An 18,732-nucleotide genomic window follows, 5' to 3' on the forward strand; every position below is an offset into this window, starting at 1 on the left:
GTGTCAGTGCTGGGAAAAGTAATGGGCAAAAGGGTGGCAAGAGGACCGGAAAAAGTGGTGGTGGTGGCGGCAGATCAAAAGTGACTCTGCTGGGTGGGGGGGATAGTTGTGGTCAGTTATGTTTGTAAACCCCTTTGCACAGCAATCCTGACTGCCTCTTTAACCCACAACACCACCCTACCCCTTTTTAGCCATCCTTACACACAGGGAAGTGGGCAACCAACACCCCTCCTGTCCTTTCACCAACCCATCTTGCCACCTGTACCAACCCATCTTGCCACCCCCCAGTATGGCCACCCTTACACACAACAACCCTTTCCTCTGGCCATCCTAGCCCACATTGGAATGTCCCACATCCAGGCCTTCATATGGCCATCTTTACCAACTCACCCACAACAGTACCCTATTAGGACCTTTCCTGTGACCCACACCACCAATCAGTGTCCTTGACACCTTCAGCTACGTGCTGTACTCATTTCTTCCATATACATAAGATTATACTACATATTAAATATTTATGTGTAGCCAAATTATACATACAGTGCTCAGCATAAATGAGTACAGCCCTTTGAACAGTAAGATATTAATCAGTATCTCAGTGAACACAAGAACAATTTCCAAAATTTTGACAAAACCGAGTTTTATAGAACATTTGTTAAGCTCATTACATGGAAGTCAAGTAAATAATATAGTTATAATTCATGTCATAATATAGAAGTCATCTGCTTCTTAATAATTCAGTGCTTGGGGCCTAAGCTGTCATTTGGCAGGACCTGGTGGTGTTGCATGGAAGCAGGAGTCTTGCCATTCAGTGTGCAATTGTCAAGGATACTAGGCATTGTCAACAATTTCAAGAGACTTGGCAGAGATGGTGACAGGTGGTGGAGCAGTAGTAAAGGAAAGACACTGGAGAGTACCTAGCACAGCCTAAAGGGGTGAAAGGGGACTGCTTTTATAACACAAGAACCTCCCCCTTCAAATCATATGTCAGATTTCTCCAACTGATCATATTTCCAAAAAGAGAATAACCATTATTCCTAGCATTTTTTATATCATCTGGTGCTAACAAATAGTCCCACATATTTACATTGGCTAGTTCACCTGTATAGGACTGATTAACATCAAACATACCACCAAAGCTATCTTGATCCTGCCCCAAGATGACACTAATCTGTTGGCCTATAGGCAACTTAGTTCCCACAACTCTCCTTGGGTAGGCTTTTCCATTAATCCACAGCTGGACCACTCCAGTACTGGAGTCATAAGTGACACAGATATGGTTCCATTCAAGAACCCCTGCATCTATTTGGAATGAAATGAGTTCTTGATGTACATGAATGGCGCAGATATTTGGTGGTCTTTGTATAATAAGAAACATATTATCCATTTCCGGTGTGGCTAGAGAGAAGAGGGCATGCTCTCGCTGAAGTTCAGTGTAGGAGCTCACACAGACTGTTAGTTTGTATAGGGGTATTTCAGCTATCGGTTTCAGGACAACTCGATCAATGTTTGATGCCTTTGGGAAAATAATGACCTTGCTCAGCATATCTAGGAGACAAAAAAGGAGAAAAAAAAACAATACTATAATATCAGATTAATCATTTAAGGCCCGTCTTCGATGAAGTATAAGACTGTTTAGACTGTTTTCTCTCTGTACTGCACATTGCATACTCCTGACTGCTCCGCACTGTACTGTACGTTATATACTCCTAACCACTTTACTCTGTGTACTGTACTCTAGCTTACATACTGCAGACTGCTCCACTTTGTGCATTGCACTTTACATTACATACTCACTCCTGACTGCACCAGTCTGTACTCTATATAGTGTGCTATATGTCGTTCTTTACATACTCCAAATTCCTCTGTTTTATACACTGTACTCCTGACCACCAAAACTACGCTGTGCATCTTCAAATTATTAAGGTTGCTCCCTTGTTTTTTATTAGGCAGGGAAAAAAAGGCTGGGGGAAGGGGGGGACATAAGAAAGTTTTGTCCTGTGTCCATCAGTGGCTTAAAGAAGCCCTGACTACTGCCTGCAGCCTCTGTAGTGGTTTGTCACACTACATAATATAAAAATATATCTGCTAAATTCCTGTTAACTCTACTTACCTTTCTGTCCAAAGCATGCTGAGAAGAAGATGAACCAACTGAGAAGAATCTCCATCTTTCTAGAAAAAAAAAATCTTTTTTCACTTTATCTGACATTGTACTACAGTATATAGCAGGGCTCAAAGTTTAAAGTCCTAAACTACTAGCCAGGCCTTAAAAGTTACTCGCCACCAGTTGCCCCACCCCCTACCCTGCCCCGGACTTAACTCCGCCAGGTCAGTAATGTAACGCACAGCGCAGAGGTCAGAGTGACGCAGAGGTCAGTGTGACGCACAGCGCAGAGGTCAGTGTGGCGCACAGCGCAGAGGTCAGAGTGACTCACAGCGCAGAGGTCAGTGTGACGCACAGAGCAGAGGTCAGTGTGACGCACAGCGCAGAGGTCAGTGTGACGCACAGCGCAGAGGTCAGTGTGACGCACATCGCAGAGGTCAGTGTGACGCACAGCGCAGAGGTCATAGTGACGCACAGCGAAGAGGTCAGTGTGACGCACAACACAGAGGTCAGTGTGACGCAGAGCGCAGAGGTCAGAGTGACGCAGAGCGCAGGGGTCAGAGTGACTCACAGCGCAGAGGTCAGAGTGACGCACAGCGCAGGGTCAGTGTGACGCACAGAGCAGAGGTCAGTGTGACGCGCAGCGCAGAGTTCAGTGTGACGCACAGCGCAGAGGTCAGTGTGACGCACAACGCAGAGGTCATAGTGACGCACAGCGAAGAGGTCAGTGTGACGCACAGCGAAGAGGTCAGTGTGACGCAGAGCGCAGAGGTCAGAGTGACTCACAACGCAGAGGTCAGAGTGACTCACAGCGCAGAGGTCAGAGTAACGTACAGCGCAGGGTCATTGTGACGCACAGAGCAGAGGTCAGTGTGACGCACAGCGCAGAGGTCAGTATGGCGCACAGCGCAGAGGTCAGTGTGGCGCACAACGCAGAGGTCATAGTGACGCACAGCGGCGATCGTTCGCTTGTGTTCTCTCTTCTCCTTCTCGGCCGCTCTGTAGCTACAGCGGCCGTTGAGAAGAGAGAACAGAAGCAAGCAATCGCCGCGGCGATACTGTCCCATCTCTGGTCCCGCCGGCGGCGCTCCTCGATGAGATTCCACTCACACCCCCCTCCCCCCCCACCGCAATTTTCACTCGTCAATTGCGAGGGGGCGAGTGGAAATTTTGAGGCCTGGTATGTAAGAGAAAAAGCATACCTATTGTGAGCGAATGTTTACTCCACGTGGACCTAGCATTGAATATATATTTTTAGCCCATGGCGAGTCAATCTAGAATGCTGATAAGGTACATTTTTGGTTTCTAAATTACCACAGAGGATGGGAAGTTTAAAAAAAAAGCAGCCTGTCGATAAATTGTGTCATCTGACAGCTCCATATTATGTACCAGAATCCAGCTTCTTCATGGGAGCATCTAACTGTCACATCTATCTGAAGACAGTTTATATAGTGCCAGTAAGTTTGGGGCACAGTTTGTTACTTACAGCTGGAGAAATGGATGGATGAATGGATGGATATTTGGATGGATAGATGGGTGGACGGATACATGGATGGCATTGGACAGATAGATGGATGGATGAATACATGAATGGTTATTGGATGCATAAATGGATGGATAAATACATGGATGGTTATTGGATAGATGGATAGATGGATGAATGAACAGATGAATGGATGGATAGATGGATGGATAACATATGGATGGTTATTGAATGGCAAGATGGATGGATGAATACATGGATGGTTATTGGATTGATAGATGAATGAATGGATAGATGAGTGGTTATTGAATGGATAAATGGATGGATAAATGAATGGATATTGGACGGATAGATGGATGGATGAATGAATAGATGGATGGCGTTATATAATATTAATAATAATAATAAAAGAAAAGGTGATTTTTAGGGATGCACCAAAATGAACTTTTTTGACCGAAACAGAAATGTAAAAATTTTGCAGGTGGAAACCCAAAATTACCTTTATTTTCCAACCTTTTTAAAATGTTTTAATTATTTTATTATTTATTTATTTTACTGTTAGAGGTTTTGGGGAAATAACAGGGGTCTAAACAGATCAGCAATTGCCCATAGTACAATTTTCGTCAATTATTTTCCAGCGGCCAAAATCTTGGTGCATCCCTAGTGATTTTGTTGATTAAAACCCACTGGATATAAAAATAACATTATAAATATTTAAATTTAAAATACATACAGAAAGATCAGAGCTCTAGTACAGAATTAATATCTGTACTCACCTGATCATTTGTCATTTAACAAGAAAGTTGAGTTTGAACTGAAGTTGGCGGATACCCTGACTCTGAAAGAGATGTTGGTGAAATTGGGACAGGTGCTCAGTAAAATAGTACTAATATTTGAAGATAACTCATCAATAACAGTTCAGTGTGATATTAATTCTGTACTAGAGCTCAGGATCTTTTAGTGTATAAGTGATAAAAGCAATGCTTTCAGGCCATCACCATTGTTATGTAAGCCAGTAAGAACACAGATCTTACCTTGTTTCCTCACTCCGTCTTGTAACTTCCAGATGAGTACGATCCGACAATTTATATACCCAGCACCACATCTAGGTAAATTCTGATGACAATGCAACCATTGATCCAAACCTGGGTAACACAATATAAGCGGAAAGAGGAAATAAAGATCTTCACTATGTTATTTGAGATTCTGCATCCAACAGTTTATCATGGATTTGGAAATTTACTCCAGCACCATTTTTAAACCCTTGGTTCTCAACTGATGGGTCGTGACCCAAAAGTGGGTTGCGACCCCGTGTTCAGTGGGTCACCTTCCACTTTTCTAGGTGAGATTCTCCTCTGACTCCCCCTATTGCAGCACTGTCAGTTCTCAGGCCAAGCAGCCATTCAAAATATGCTGCCAAGTGCCGAGTGTCAGCTTGTGGTGGGATGGGCTGGGGATATTGCCACGAGGGAGTTCCATTCATACGTGCTTACAGTTCCCTCACATGTCTTATAAAGGTGCCATGGTGACGTCAAATTCTGGCTCCCGGCACCTCTACAGGGAACGCAAGGGAGCTGTACAAGCAATGCACATTTGGATGGAGCTCCTTCGCAGCACAGCAGCCCACACTGGACCCCAGGATGAGAAGCCACTCCAGTTCTTGTAAGGTAGGGAGACTGGGTGGACCTTAAAATAAATAACATGACAATTTTTTTAGTGTGTATGTGTGTGTGAGAATGTCTGTGAGTGTGTGAGATTGTGTCTGTGGTTGTGTATGTATGTCAGTGTTTTTAAGGGCCTGTTCACACTAGTACAGTGCGTTAATCACATAGTACCATGCGATTAACGCACTGTACCACGCTGTTGCATCTACTGTGCATTCTGGTGTGGGAGGCTTGCCATTCATTTGAATGGTACCCAAAACCCACAATTCATACACCCGCACCAGAACGCGCGGTACCCTAATGCCGTGCGTTCCATTGCAGTGCGACTTGGGTTGCGACTTACTGACCAAAGACAAATGTGGGTCCCGAGTTTACACAAGTTGAGAACCACTGCTTTAAACTATACTCTGACTTTAATCTAAAAAGAATGTGTCTACTAGTTTCAGAGCTTAACGTTACCTATATCACTAATATCCAAATGAAAAAATAGTCATTACGACCTGTAAAGAAGACACCCACTCCTGCTGCCCGTGCCTTCGAATGCCACTATGATCAAGAGAAATACAGCTGAAGTCCTTCAGAAAACAAGACATCACCTGTGCCACTGCAGGCTATAGTAATGACACTTATGGCATAGGTATGGCAAATCTGAAGCAAGAAGCTCTCAATTTACAAAAAAAAATGTAAGTTTATTTATCTAAAGGGAAAATCAGCATATGTCCTATTCCTTTCAAACAAAACAAACTTTTTTTCATCTCAGCCTTCACATACAAACTTTAGAGACAAAATTCTCAGTTCACAAAAGTTAAATTGAACTTTCCATTTACATCAGCTAAATCAATTCTTGGTATAGCGAATACATTTTTTACAGTTCATTATTTCTAAATCAGCTACAGAGTAGGAAACTCTGTCCCCTGCCAGCAGCTACAGAAAAGGAGCCTTGCTCTCTGTGTAAAAACAAGGGTCTCACGAGTTCGCCATACAATGTCTTGATTCTGCCTCTTGACTGTATATTACTTGTGACAGTTTGGCCTGAATTGTTGTTATCTCAGCTACGCTATGTAAATTCAATAAAATACTTTGGAATTGAAAAACAAGGGTCTCTCTGCAGAGGTCCAACACACCCTTTGCTAAGTCAGACCTATAGTTCCGCAATTAGCAAAGTTCATGCTCCATGCCGATTGGAGAGTCCTGGCTCTGAGACAGTAGGGGACATTTCAAACCTGCCAAAAGACCCCTGCTTTACCGCAGAGAGCAAGGGCATCATTCTGAAGTTGCTGCCATGGGACAGGCTTTTCTACTGTGGATACTTTCTAAAGACAATGCACTCTAAAGGTGCCCATACACTTTACAACCATCGCAAGACTTTTGTCTTGCGCTGGTTGTAATCTAATTAAAAGCTCATACGATCTGCCCATCTTGGACAGGCAGATCGTACTTGCGATCATCGAAGGCTCGCCCCGCTAAGGGGCGGGCCTGCGATGACTGCATTGCCGAACGGGCAGTGTGCTCGTTCGCACACCGGCCCGTGCGGCATTGATCTTACGACCATGCTAAAAACCAGCCGAAAATCGTACGGTTCTCGGCTGGTTTTCCAACATGCTCATAATACAAAAGTCGTGCGACCGTACAGTAGAAACGGTCACACGCCTTCCATACACTGCACGATTCTCGTACGATCGCGGGATTTCCCACGATTCTCGTACGAGAATCGTGCAGTGTATGGGCACCTTTAGACTTTGGGCATATTTTGTTTTGATGCACATAGAATGTATTTAGTTGATTTAAGCTGAAGGTTTAACTGGGCCTTAAATATAAGGTTACTTATCCTGATGTATTAGCTTTGAGCCACTTCATTCCTGATCCAACAGTTGAAACATTACCACATTGTCTATTAAAAGAAACACTGTGGTCAACACCAAGCCTCTTCCTCCTACTTCTCTCTTCCTCCTTCTTCTCCTCTCCTCCTCTATCCCCCCTACTTCTCCTCTCCTCCTCCTATTTCTCATCTCTGCCTCCTCTCCTCCTCCTACCTCTCCTCTTTTCCTCCTCTCTTTCTCCTACTTCTCTTCTTGTCTCTTCATCCTACTTACACTCTCCTCCTCCAACTTCTCCTCTCTTCCTCCTACTTCTTCTAGCGACTAGAAAACCACTTCTCATATGCAACTGCCTTCATAGTCATCCTCTTCTGCTGCATAAGGGGTGGAGAGGTAGTTACACAGTTGCACCTCCACCATAAGAGCAAAAATGTGTCAGGATTCCGAAAAGGGAAGCTACAAATACAGCTTGAAGCAGTTGTTTTAGAGCAAACAGCTACCATCACTGTGCACTCAATCATCAGCAGTAGGTGAACATATCTCATATTGAAACTAGGTTATCAATATTAACTTAGTCCTCCCTTTGCTGCTAAGACAGCCTCTTCTCTTCTGAGAGTTGAGGGATGTAATTTAACTGCAGGAACATAAGGAATGTAGATACTTATGTTGGGCAGTCAGGTTTGGCTTTTTGCAAGTGTTCCAATTGATCCAAAACCGTTCACTTTGGTTGAGGTCAAGGCTCTGTGCAGGCCAAGCAATTTCTTCCATCTCGTGGAATTATCAAGAAATCTAGTTGGGCAGAAATGTAATGAAATTACTTGTTGAATTCTATTCTGATGATGCCATATAAGGGGTATCCAGATACATCTTGCCATATAGTGTAATATTTATGTGCACTCATCTTCTGAGCATATATTGCATTTTATGTTCTGCCATTATATAATGTACCTGAGATTGCTTTAGGCATGTCAGGCTGTGTGGAGATATGGATTCTGGTTAGCTAAGACATAAAACAGACACAATAACTACTGTATGCAGAGGCACTACTCAACAGCTCCATTTATATGTTCAGACTCATTGGAAATCTAATATGATTTATATTATTGGGGGCCAGGATAGCAATAGCCAGATCCTTGAATTCACCAATATCCAGTTCAAATTGGTAAAAATAAAACTTTCCTGGATAATGATAAAATACAAAAATTCTGCGCTATTAAAAAATAAACTTGAACTATTCTAGAAGGTCTGGAATCCTTGGGGGTCTAATCTACACTGCCTGGCCAAAAAAGTCACCAACCTGGATTTAGTTAAGAAAATAGGTAGGAGACTTCTAATGGATAAGTGTTATGCTCTAGGGATGCTTCAGTTGGTTAGGTTTAGGTTAGCAACGTTATGTCCCCCAAAAATGAGGTCATCTGCCTACCTGAATATACTCATGGAATGGGCATATTCCAAGATTCATCAGGCTACAATTGTGAGACTGGTTCAGGTGGTTCAGGTAGCATAAGACATAATTTTCACACATTGATTGGCCACCACAGAGTCTAGACCTTAACCCCATTGAGAATCTTTGGGATGTGCTGTAAAAGACATTGCACAGTGGTCCAATTCTCCCACAAGCACTACAAGATCTTGGTGAAAAATAATGCAACTCTGGATGGAAATAAATGTTGTGACATTGCATATGCTTATCCAAACAGAAAAGATGCCATGGTGAATTAGTGCATAATTTAAGCGAAAGGCAGTCCAACAAAATATTTTTTTGCCAGGCAGTGTATGTCTCAATGGATTCAGTTTTGTTGGGTTGACGGTTTATCAGGGCACCACACCCCTTATTATAACATTAGACAAAATTTCACTACGACTTTATGAGTTGGCGCCTAAAACCCCCTAGTTGTTGTGGCATTTTGTCTAATATCTCTCAATGGTTCATAATGACACCCTACACACTTACTATTTCAACACTATTGGATAGTAACACAGATAGCATAATTCCAGGATTCCGGCACCATATATCTATTCCCCCAAGCAAATACGATCTAACTCTTCCCGACCCTATCCAAAACAAAATGAAACATTTGGTTGGAGTAGGACTTTAGTCGCTTTCACTACTGTTCTACTCAGCCCTCCTCAACACAGAAGTAAACAAGACTCCTTTCTTTTAAACTAACACTTCCTCAATTCACTTTAATTCTAGACTTCTATATGCAAAACATAATCCTCCAAAGTTAAAAAAAAAAAAAGTTTTTGTTTTTGTATTATAGAGCAAGCATTATGTGAAAAGTAACAACTTCCTCTCTTGAACTGGCTGCACAATGCATAGAACAGGGATTTTAAATTTGGTTTAGATCATTTTCTATTAAAGGGTCAGTCCACCCAAAAAGTATATACATACACTATATTGCCAAAAGTATTGGGACGCCGGCCTTTGCACGCACATGAACTTTAATGACATCCCAGTCTTAGTCCGTAGGGTTCAATATTGAGTTGGCCCACCCTTTGCAGCTACAACAGCTTCAACTCTTCTGGGAAGGCCATCCACAAGGTTTAGGAGTGTGTCTATGGGAATTTTTGACCATTCTTCCAGAAGTGTATTTGTGAGGTCAGATACTGATGTTGATAGATGAAAGTAGTCACTCGCACTCCATGATATTAAAGTCAATGCTGTTTATTGACTGAGATAACACACATCTCCTTAGCGACGTTTTGAGACCATGTGGCCCCGTCCTCAGGCAAACAGAGAGTGAGTAAAGCAACAAAATCAAACAATAAATACAGGTGAAACAAAATCAAACCACCAATCACAATGCAGTTAATACCTCCTCCTCTGACGTCCTAACGACATGATTCACACCATACTAAAACAGCATTGACTTTAATATCATGGAGTGAGGGTAGAAGAAGATAAAGGACATACTAAGTATATGAAAAGATGGGAACAAGAAATGAGGAGGGAGCTATCCGATAGCGAGTGGGGAAGAATATTTGACATAACACATAGATCTGTTACATCTTCTTTCCACCAAGAAAAAAACTATAAAATTATATCCAGATGGTATAGGTGCCCAGAAGGTATTAGACGTATAAACTCAGATTTAACAGATAGATGCTGGAGATGCATTCGGGAGGAAGGGACATACTTGCATATCTGGTGGAGTTGTCCTAGATTCAACCCTTTTGGGAATCTTTATTTGGAATATTTAATGCCATAGAGACACAAAGTTAAGACAAAGATCCCTTTATGGCTATAATGTCACTAATACCGGGATCCCTAAAAAAGATAAAAAGCGAAATCTTAAGATTCGTATTGGTGGCAGCCAGGGTTTGCATATCGCAGAGTTGGAAGTCAATGGTACCACCCTCATTAGAGAACTTGGTTAGCACAATGGAGGAGATAAGATATATGGAGGAGCTAAGTGCAAAGGACTAAAGACAAAAAGGAGATTTTCCTTAAGATTTGGGGAAATTGGGAAAACTATATACAGACAGAGGAATTTAGGAAGACATTGGCAGAAGGATAGAGTAAAGAGAAGGAGTTTAAAAGGAGAACTATGAGGTGAGTGCTTTTCACTCACCTCATAGTTCTAGCCGACCTGTGACAATGAGACTGTCAGCTCAGTAGATCGGGAGGTGAGCGAACACATGCCGGCGTTCTCTCACCTCTCGATCCTGTCACGGCAGGGGAGGGACTGGATTCCCCCCTCCCCGCTCCGCCAGCGCTGACTGGCAGAGGGGGCGGGGGCGGGTACAGCTGGCTCTGCCTCTAGATAGGCAGAGCCAGCTGTCAGTCACGCAGCTGGGCGGATCCAGACATAATTGTCGGGATCCGCTTCAGCTGCGGCGTCTTAGTATACCGCAAGCAGCAGCTCGCGCTATACTGCATAAACACACACACACACGCACACAGATATGCACATGTGTTTATGTGTATCTTTGGGATGTGTATGTGTGCACACGGGTGTACATTTTTATTCTTTTTATTCTTTTTATTCCTTTCATCCCCATTTTTGTAATTTATTTTTCTTTTTTACTATATATTTTTAGAGTTCCCAATAAAGATAATTTTAATATAGGCATTTCCCACATGTTAGCCCTCCAACCAAGGTCCTGTTTTCACCAAAATACCATTCTACTCAACCACCTAACAGTTTTTTATCCCAACACGACCTCCAGTACTTTTTATTACCCAATGGCTTCCCTCGTCCCTATCTAACACCACCAACTCCTTCCCACCGCCCCTTTCCTTACACATCTGTTTCTTATGGCTTTTATGCATATCAAGCTACTAAATATATGCCCGTTCCCAACCACTCCGCTCTCAATTTTAAACCGCGGGATCACCGCTCACCACCGCTAGCTCCGCCCATCTGTCACTTTTTAAACCCGGACTATTCCCGCCATCATCTCACTGTTTTACCTGAGCTTGAAAAAGAGGCAAGACCTCGAAACGCGTCGCTCTCGTCCGCTCTTGGATCCCCCTCCACTCCACCATCAACTCGAGCCCCGGCGTCTGACTGTCCCCAGCAGACCCGACAGAGACGGCTCGTTGACACACGCGGCCACGGCTGCCACAGCCCTATCCAACACCCGGTTCCTGTCTGAATGATCCCTCTCCAACACGTCATTGGATTCGACTTGCGTCTTCTGCCAGCTGCTTCTGCACATGGTCCCCAGCAGATCTGACAGTTACCGCTCGCTGAGACACACACAGCTGCGGCTGTTACAGCCCCGTCCATTGCCCGCTGCCTATTGCCGATAACACAGCGATCCCCCTGCCTCTCTCCCACACCGCACAGACCCCTCACGGCACTTCAGACGAAGTCCCCTCTTCTCATCTACACTCTCCCGTGGATATACCTCTTGGATTAATACATCGATCACAGTCGGACACCACACCACGAGTGCCCTGATCCTCCATACTGGCCGTCCATCTCCAGATCCTGGCATTCACACGTAAGTGCCACCACCTTCAGTTTTTCATCACTACTTTGTTAACTAGCCAGTGTTCTCTGCGCCCTTTCTTGGTTTTTTGAATATTAACAGTTGGCGATTGATGAGCATACTGGACCGTATAAGAAAGGAATCAAATATTAGACTGACAGTCCTGGTGCCGGATGAATGACATGAATGAGTGAGTCTGGAACCTGTACTGTCATCTGAGGTTCCAACTCCAACAGTCTACATAACTTCCACTAGTTCAGAGCCCTGAAAAAGGGGACCGACATACCCCTGATATGTTGGCTGTGATCCAATATGTTACCAGTAAAGAAATTAAGCATATGCACACATCAGGGGCTCATAGTAAATACCTCAGAACTTGGGGGGGGGCTTGAGAGAAGTACTGAGCCACACCCCAGCCATGATCTGCCTTGCATATCATAGCAAAGCACAAATACTCAGCCAATATATCTCTAGGTCTAAAATAGAGCAATGTACAGCAATGGAAACGTGTTCTTTTTAAGTGTCATTTGCATGTTAATTAGGGGGAAAAGGAGGTACCGGGGAGGGTAAAATATAAACATATCAAACATCAAAAGTCCACACTCTCCCCTTGGATCATCAAATCGATTCTGAATTATTATACATCCATTTCCTACAAATCACTAGTACAGATTTCAGTAAGAAACATCTTTTATTTCACATGATAAACAGATTCCACTGGCAAAAATGTTGCATTACCAACCCCACAGGATTTCAGATAACCCCGTCTATCGACACTGTATGACAAGTGTAAGCAACCTCCGGTACTCCAGCTTTTTTTTTAAGCTACAAATCCCATGTATCTACCTCTGGGAGTGATGCCTGTGGCTGCCAGTACTGCAATGCCTCATGGGATTTGTAGTTCCACAACAGCTGGAGAGCCGAGGTTGCCTACCCCGCTGTATGACATAGAATAGCAGTGCTAGGGCTCATTCACATGAGCATGCACACCCGTGCAAAGACCTGCTCCCAGGAGGGACAGGTGCTCCATGTAGCTGCCTGTACCTTCCTATGAGAGGATGCGCTGCACGCAGTTACATAATAACCCAGAACCTGCACATCCTTACAGGTCCGGATGCTTGTACTTTGGCGCAGTGTGTGGATGTGCAAGTTCTGGTCGGCGTGTAGCTGCATCGTCCCATGGGGAGGAACAGGCAGCTGTACACAACTACACACAGCACCCGTCCTTCCCGGGAGCAGATCTCTGCACAAACGCACGCTGTACAGATGTGCATGCCCGTATGAATGATTCCTTATAGTTGAAGGTCCACTGTTACATGGCCAGTACAGAATTAAAGCCCCTCAACAGCATTGTATTGTGGTGGGCCTCTGTAACGTACATGCGTTACATCACCACACCGCAGCGGACAGCTGTGGAGCCAGCCTGAAGATGAAACATAACGCAGAATCAGAAGATGAAATACAGTCTTGTGTCGAAATTCAAGAAACAGAATGCAAGTCCTAGCACCCCGGCCAGGGGTCCTCTCGAGTCTTCCGTGACAGGAACGCTATTTTTCGGTTCATTTCAGAGTTGTAGATGCGTTTACAGGTCTCATATTTGATCCTCCTTCTCTGGATGCACGGCTTCTCGTAATAACGTCCCCTCCTGGCTTTATCTACAATCCCTTCCGTGGTGAGGATTCTATACAGGGAACCAGACAGAAAGATTAGTGAAGAGCACGGTGAGGCAAGCTAGGCACTCCAGCTGTGGTGGAACAACAAGTCCCATAAGCCATTGCCAGACTGACAGCCACAAGCACGACTCCCAGAGGCAAAGAGCAGGATGGGATTTGTAGCTTCACCACAGCTGGAGTGCCAAAGTTGCCTAACCCTGGTGTAGAACACTTTACAAACATCTGCACCTGTAAGTCAATATTAAGCAGGGGGCGTGATTTATAAAGCATTTGCACAGCAAATAGCTGTGCGAACATTGTTCTCAGCTCATGACTGCCACTAGATGGAGCCTAAGAGCATATTGTCCTACAGTGCTGTCCTGCCATCAACGTTCTATCCCACGCCTAACAACCATATCCATCTAGAAGTTTTTAAACTTACTTATTGAAGATGCCCCTGTACCAGGGTGGACAAATCCGGCCCTCCAGCTGTTGTTCAACTGCAGAGGTCACACACTGTATCATCCATATTGTCCAGGGCAGATAGGGAGGGCATTCCACCCCGTGAGCTCTTCTGACACATTTCAACCCTCCACTTGCATCAGAGTCATTGCAATGTAGGTGATCCCACATAATCATGTATTTAAGTAGAACTAAAGTTTTTTTTGTTTTGGAGCGGAGAGAGATTAGACCGTCAGGTACACGTCAGAAATCATGGGACGGAGTGCCCTTTTCGGCTTGCCCCATGCTATAAAGCTTGTGAAGAACGATATGGATCATGTAGTGTGTGACCCCTTGCCTAAACTTCACCAGATCAAGTAACACTGGTCTTCAGCAGGAAGCGCTCTTTACTAGACCATTCACTTCCTACCTCAAACACCCCCATTGAAGTCTATGGGGCCAAAACACACAGTAAAGTTCATGTGCTTTTTTTGAGCTACAGGTGACGCAGCAGTCAGGGGGCGTCTGACGTCACTTCCCGTCCGACTTTCCACCCGGTCCGCCGACGTCACTTCCTGTGCGCCTCCACCCCATGAGGTGTACACCTCTGGACCTCGCTCTCGGCCCGCTTTAGCGGCTCGGCTCTCGGCCGTGCTTGCGGCTCGGATCCCGCACGGTTCCGCTCTGTCTGGACATGCTATCCAGCAGACAGGTAAGCGGCTCGGTTGGGTAGTGGGGGAAGATGGTGAGGGGTACCTTCTGAAGAGAGAGGGGTCCCGCAGACATGCACCACTGAGTCATGGTGAGGGCAGCTGTACCTGGCAAGCTGGGGAAAAAAACTCAGCTGGAGCCGACACAGCTGGAGGATGGTTGCTGCTCTTGAAAGAGGGGAACCTGTAGGACCACTTCACCCCAATGGGTAGGACAGGGTGGGGACTGCCCTGGGAAGCAGCTCCGTTATCCCCGAGACCACTGGCCCCAAAGGAGGGCATACCTGATGCAGTAGGCCCCTGCCGCATGCACGCAGGCTTATACAGAAAACAAAAAAAACATCCCGATGCACCCGTTTTAGGCCGAGGAAGCACAAGTAACTGAGGCATGCCAGCACCAGGCGCCTTTTTTATTTGGTGTGTATGATGTGTTTCGTGTTTCAGGTGGGAGGAGACTATTTCTCAGATGCTGTCCTGGAAGATTACTTGGGAAAATGGGATTACTCTTGTTGAGTACTGACGCGCTTCAGGAAACACACAAGGCTCCAGTGTCAACAGGCAGCACTGAGAATATTGAGATTCTTCTTATTGAGTATTGACACACTCCAGGAAACACACAACGCTGAGGAGTAAATGGGCACTATTGAGATTCTTTTGGTTGAGTATTGACACACTATCGGAAACACAAAGCTCATGGGTTAACCAACACCATTGGGAATATTGGAATTCTTCTGGTTGAGTATTGAAACACTATGGGAAACACAACGCTCATGGGATAACTAACATCATTGGGAATATTGGAATTCTTATTGTTGAGTAGTGACACGCTTCAGGAAACACACAATACCATTCATGGGGTGAACGAGCACCATTGAGAATATTGGGATTCTTCACGTTGAGCATTGACACGCTTCAGGAAAAACACAAAGAGGTGATTGGCGCCATTGGAAATATCGGCATGGTTTGCATTGAGCGTCTTCGCACTTCTGGAAACGTGCTACAAGATGCCCAGGTGTGAAGCAACATATGAAGGACAAAGCTTAAATCTAATAAAGCCGGGCTCTGCGACAACGTGCTTCCTTCACTCCCTGGGCGAGAATAGCCGCCATCACCACCACACCATTTAGCACCCGCTGCCCCAGCATCCTCCTATATAAGTATATACTACTGGCTTCACCCCACATATCTCATGGCTCTTCACACTGCCACAAATCATATTAGGGGCCCCAGGGTGAATACTTTCACCCTACATTCACTCCTGTTGGATGATTTCTCCTATAAGTTGAACAAAACCTGCCGCTACAAAGCAAATGAACACTTGCCTGTTCAGCGTGTTGTAAGCCGCGTCCACATTTCCATTCTGCACCATCACCGTGCGGGCAATAAATCTTAGATGGTTCGCCATGGCGTGAACCTAGGGATAAAAGGGGACATGTGACTACCGGTGCACTGTGGGGACATAACCTTTGCAGTGGGGAAGAGTGAAGGTTTTAAGTACTTGTATTGCCCAGAGGTGGCGAAGAAAAGAGGAGAAGAATAAGATATACTTACCTTGTTCCTCGCCTTCTTGGAAGTTGGTGATCCCTCAAATTGTGGGCGGGCCCTCGGCGTCCTAACGTGCAATGCAGCACTGACGTCACAGAGCTGCAACCGGTCAAACGAAAGGCAGGAAGATGCTTCAGGGGACCGGTTGCACAAAGGAGGAGGAATAACTTATTTAAATCAGCTTATTCATCATCGCCTCGGCCCTCCATATATTATGAAACTACAAGTCCCATAAGGCATTGTAAGACTGACATCCAGAAGCATGACTCCCAGAGACATGATAGGATTGTAGTTTCACAACTGCTACAGGGCCAATGTTTGGCTATCCATGGTATAGAACAGGGCTAGGCAAAGTCCAGCCCCCCAGCTGTGATGAAAATACAAATCCCATCATGCCACTGGGCTGCCAGAGTCTTGCAATGCCTCATGGGACTCGTAGTTTCACAACAGCTGGAGGGCCAACGTTTGGCTACCTCTGCCATAGGAAAACTGAGCAGTTAACCCTTGCAGGGGGACCCGCTGCAGAGTAATGCTGCAGTCACAGCCGTATGAAGCACTTTGGCCATCACGCAACAATGTATACCGAGTGGAACACCGTTATTATTATTATTATATATGGGGCCAGGTCACACATTTGCAATGCGCTTCTGTGTGACTTGCGGTGCATGCCCTTTTTTTTGTTTATCCCCATAGAGTTAAATAGAAGTGCATGAAAAGCACACCTAACATGTATTTTCTGTATTTTCATGCATTTTAGATCATGACAACAAGACCCACCCCCTAGCAACCTACACTTTTGTTCACCTTCACTGGCCATGAGAAAATATGTGTTCTAAAATCACTACCTGGCTGTGGTCATGGGCATCCAGTGGCTTCAGCTGGATTGCAGTAAGCATGTAGCCAGTAAAGACAAGATTCTTGACCTGCATACTAGTTCTAGATAAACAAGCAGTGGAGAAGCCCAGAGACGTGCAGGAAGGCCAGTCTGCAGGCACTCTATGAATAAATGGGGGTCAGCAATGTCTGCTGCCATTTCAGTCATTGCAATTCAGACCAGACCAACATGACCCCCGCCATCAACCTAACCTGCTGAACTTGTATCCAGCATGACTTGCCAGTCAGGCCAACATGACTACCCACCCTTTCAACCTAACCTGCTGGACTTGTATCCATGACTTCCCAGCATGCTTTACAATGCTTCATACATGTGTCATTAGCTCCACTAAAAATGAACGTGCTAATCTCTTGCCATGCTGATGCTCCGCAGTCTACATCAGATTACAAATATAACATATATGACGTTTAATAGGCAACTCGGGCTCACCGAGTCTCACCTGAATCCACAAACCAGAACTCTGCCGTTCAAGGTTATACGGAGCTACCCCGCATCTTCCAAATGCAGACAGCTGTCACGTGACCCCTCCCCGCACAGCCTGCTGGGAAAGCTGAATCAGCGCAAAGCCATTTGGGAGGTGTAGTTTTACGACTTCTCGTGTAGGCGCGCGTATCCAAATCTCCACCCCACCATGAATACTAGCCACGACCATTTTTACTCTCTCAGTGCGCCTTACTTCTTACTAATCAGTGGCCGGGTGTTTCTTTTTAATAGCAAAGCCTACTGTCTTGCCGCTGCATATCCACGCCTCTCAGATTTTAATGGCATCATTTAGTGGTGCTGATCGTGTGTAGCGGGGGGCGGGGTTTTGCGTGCCATATTATATAGATAGAGCAGGGTAGGCGACGTCAGCACGGAAGCTGTTGTAAAACTACAAATACAATCCAGGGCATTGCAAGACCCTGCTAGCTGGATGCAAAGGCATATGGGGACTTGTAGTTTCAGCACAGCTGTCACAGCAAGCTCTGCGCAAATTGTTGGAGCTATATAAATCCTGTATAATAATATAAAATCAGAGGGATAATATCAATAAATCTAACCCGTTTTTAAAAGGAGCGGGAGTCCGTCACAATCTTACGTTGCCCTAGCAACCATTTATGCATCGTTGACCACATTTAGCTGCTGGTCGGGGAGCGATTCTCCAGTCAGGAACTAATCATAAACTAAGGGGCCGGGAAAGCTGGCTGACATGACCCCTTTGTTTACATTCAGCTGTCAGTCAGGGAATATTCAGCAGGCAGCTGAATGTAGCAGGGGATTAGACACTGGTTGCTATGTCCCTTTTGTCTACACATCTGACAGCCTCTTAGCAACCCATGGCTGAGTGGGCGGAGCCTGATGGGGAAGCTGACGCACTAGTTCCCCATCAGGTCTTCCTCCCTTGTAACTGACAGCAGGCAGTGGGTGGATTCAATAGCCAGCCTGCTATTGGCTTTGGAACCTGCCCACTGTCTGCTGTCAATCAGCAGCAGAGCGAACT

The 18,732-nt window shown here is 45.1% G+C and overlaps 2 protein-coding genes across 3 annotated transcripts; both read right to left on the minus strand.

Moving 5' to 3' along the window:
• Nucleotides 1-952: 952 nt before the first annotated feature.
• Nucleotides 953-2,168, minus strand: LOC108789792 (C-reactive protein-like). Its single transcript, XM_018559892.1, has 2 exons — nucleotides 2,114-2,168; nucleotides 953-1,548 (listed from the first exon to the last, which is right to left on the minus strand). Exons 1-2 carry the CDS (start codon nucleotides 2,166-2,168, stop codon nucleotides 953-955), a joined length of 651 nt encoding a protein of 216 aa, XP_018415394.1.
• Nucleotides 2,169-13,088: 10,920 nt separating this feature from the next.
• MRPS21 (mitochondrial ribosomal protein S21) lies at nucleotides 13,089-17,816 on the minus strand. Of its 2 annotated transcripts, XR_001941415.1 has the most exons (4): nucleotides 17,692-17,816; nucleotides 16,135-16,226; nucleotides 13,451-13,690; nucleotides 13,089-13,101 (listed from the first exon to the last, which is right to left on the minus strand). XR_001941415.1 is itself a non-coding variant. In XM_018559908.1 (3 exons), the coding sequence occupies exons 2-3, from the start codon at nucleotides 16,215-16,217 to the stop codon at nucleotides 13,510-13,512; spliced, it is 264 nt and encodes an 87-aa protein (XP_018415410.1). In that variant the 5' UTR covers nucleotides 16,218-16,226; nucleotides 17,692-17,816; the 3' UTR covers nucleotides 13,357-13,509. The 2 variants fall into 2 exon arrangements, 1 of the variants encoding a protein (XP_018415410.1); XM_018559908.1 differs by lacking the exon at nucleotides 13,089-13,101 and having other exon boundaries at nucleotides 13,357-13,690.
• Between the last annotated feature and the right edge of the window lie 916 nt (nucleotides 17,817-18,732).

Source organism: Nanorana parkeri, unplaced genomic scaffold, assembly GCF_000935625.1.
Source record: "Nanorana parkeri isolate BGI_ZX_2015 unplaced genomic scaffold, ASM93562v1 scaffold420, whole genome shotgun sequence".
Classification (NCBI taxonomy): domain Eukaryota; kingdom Metazoa; phylum Chordata; class Amphibia; order Anura; family Dicroglossidae; genus Nanorana; species Nanorana parkeri.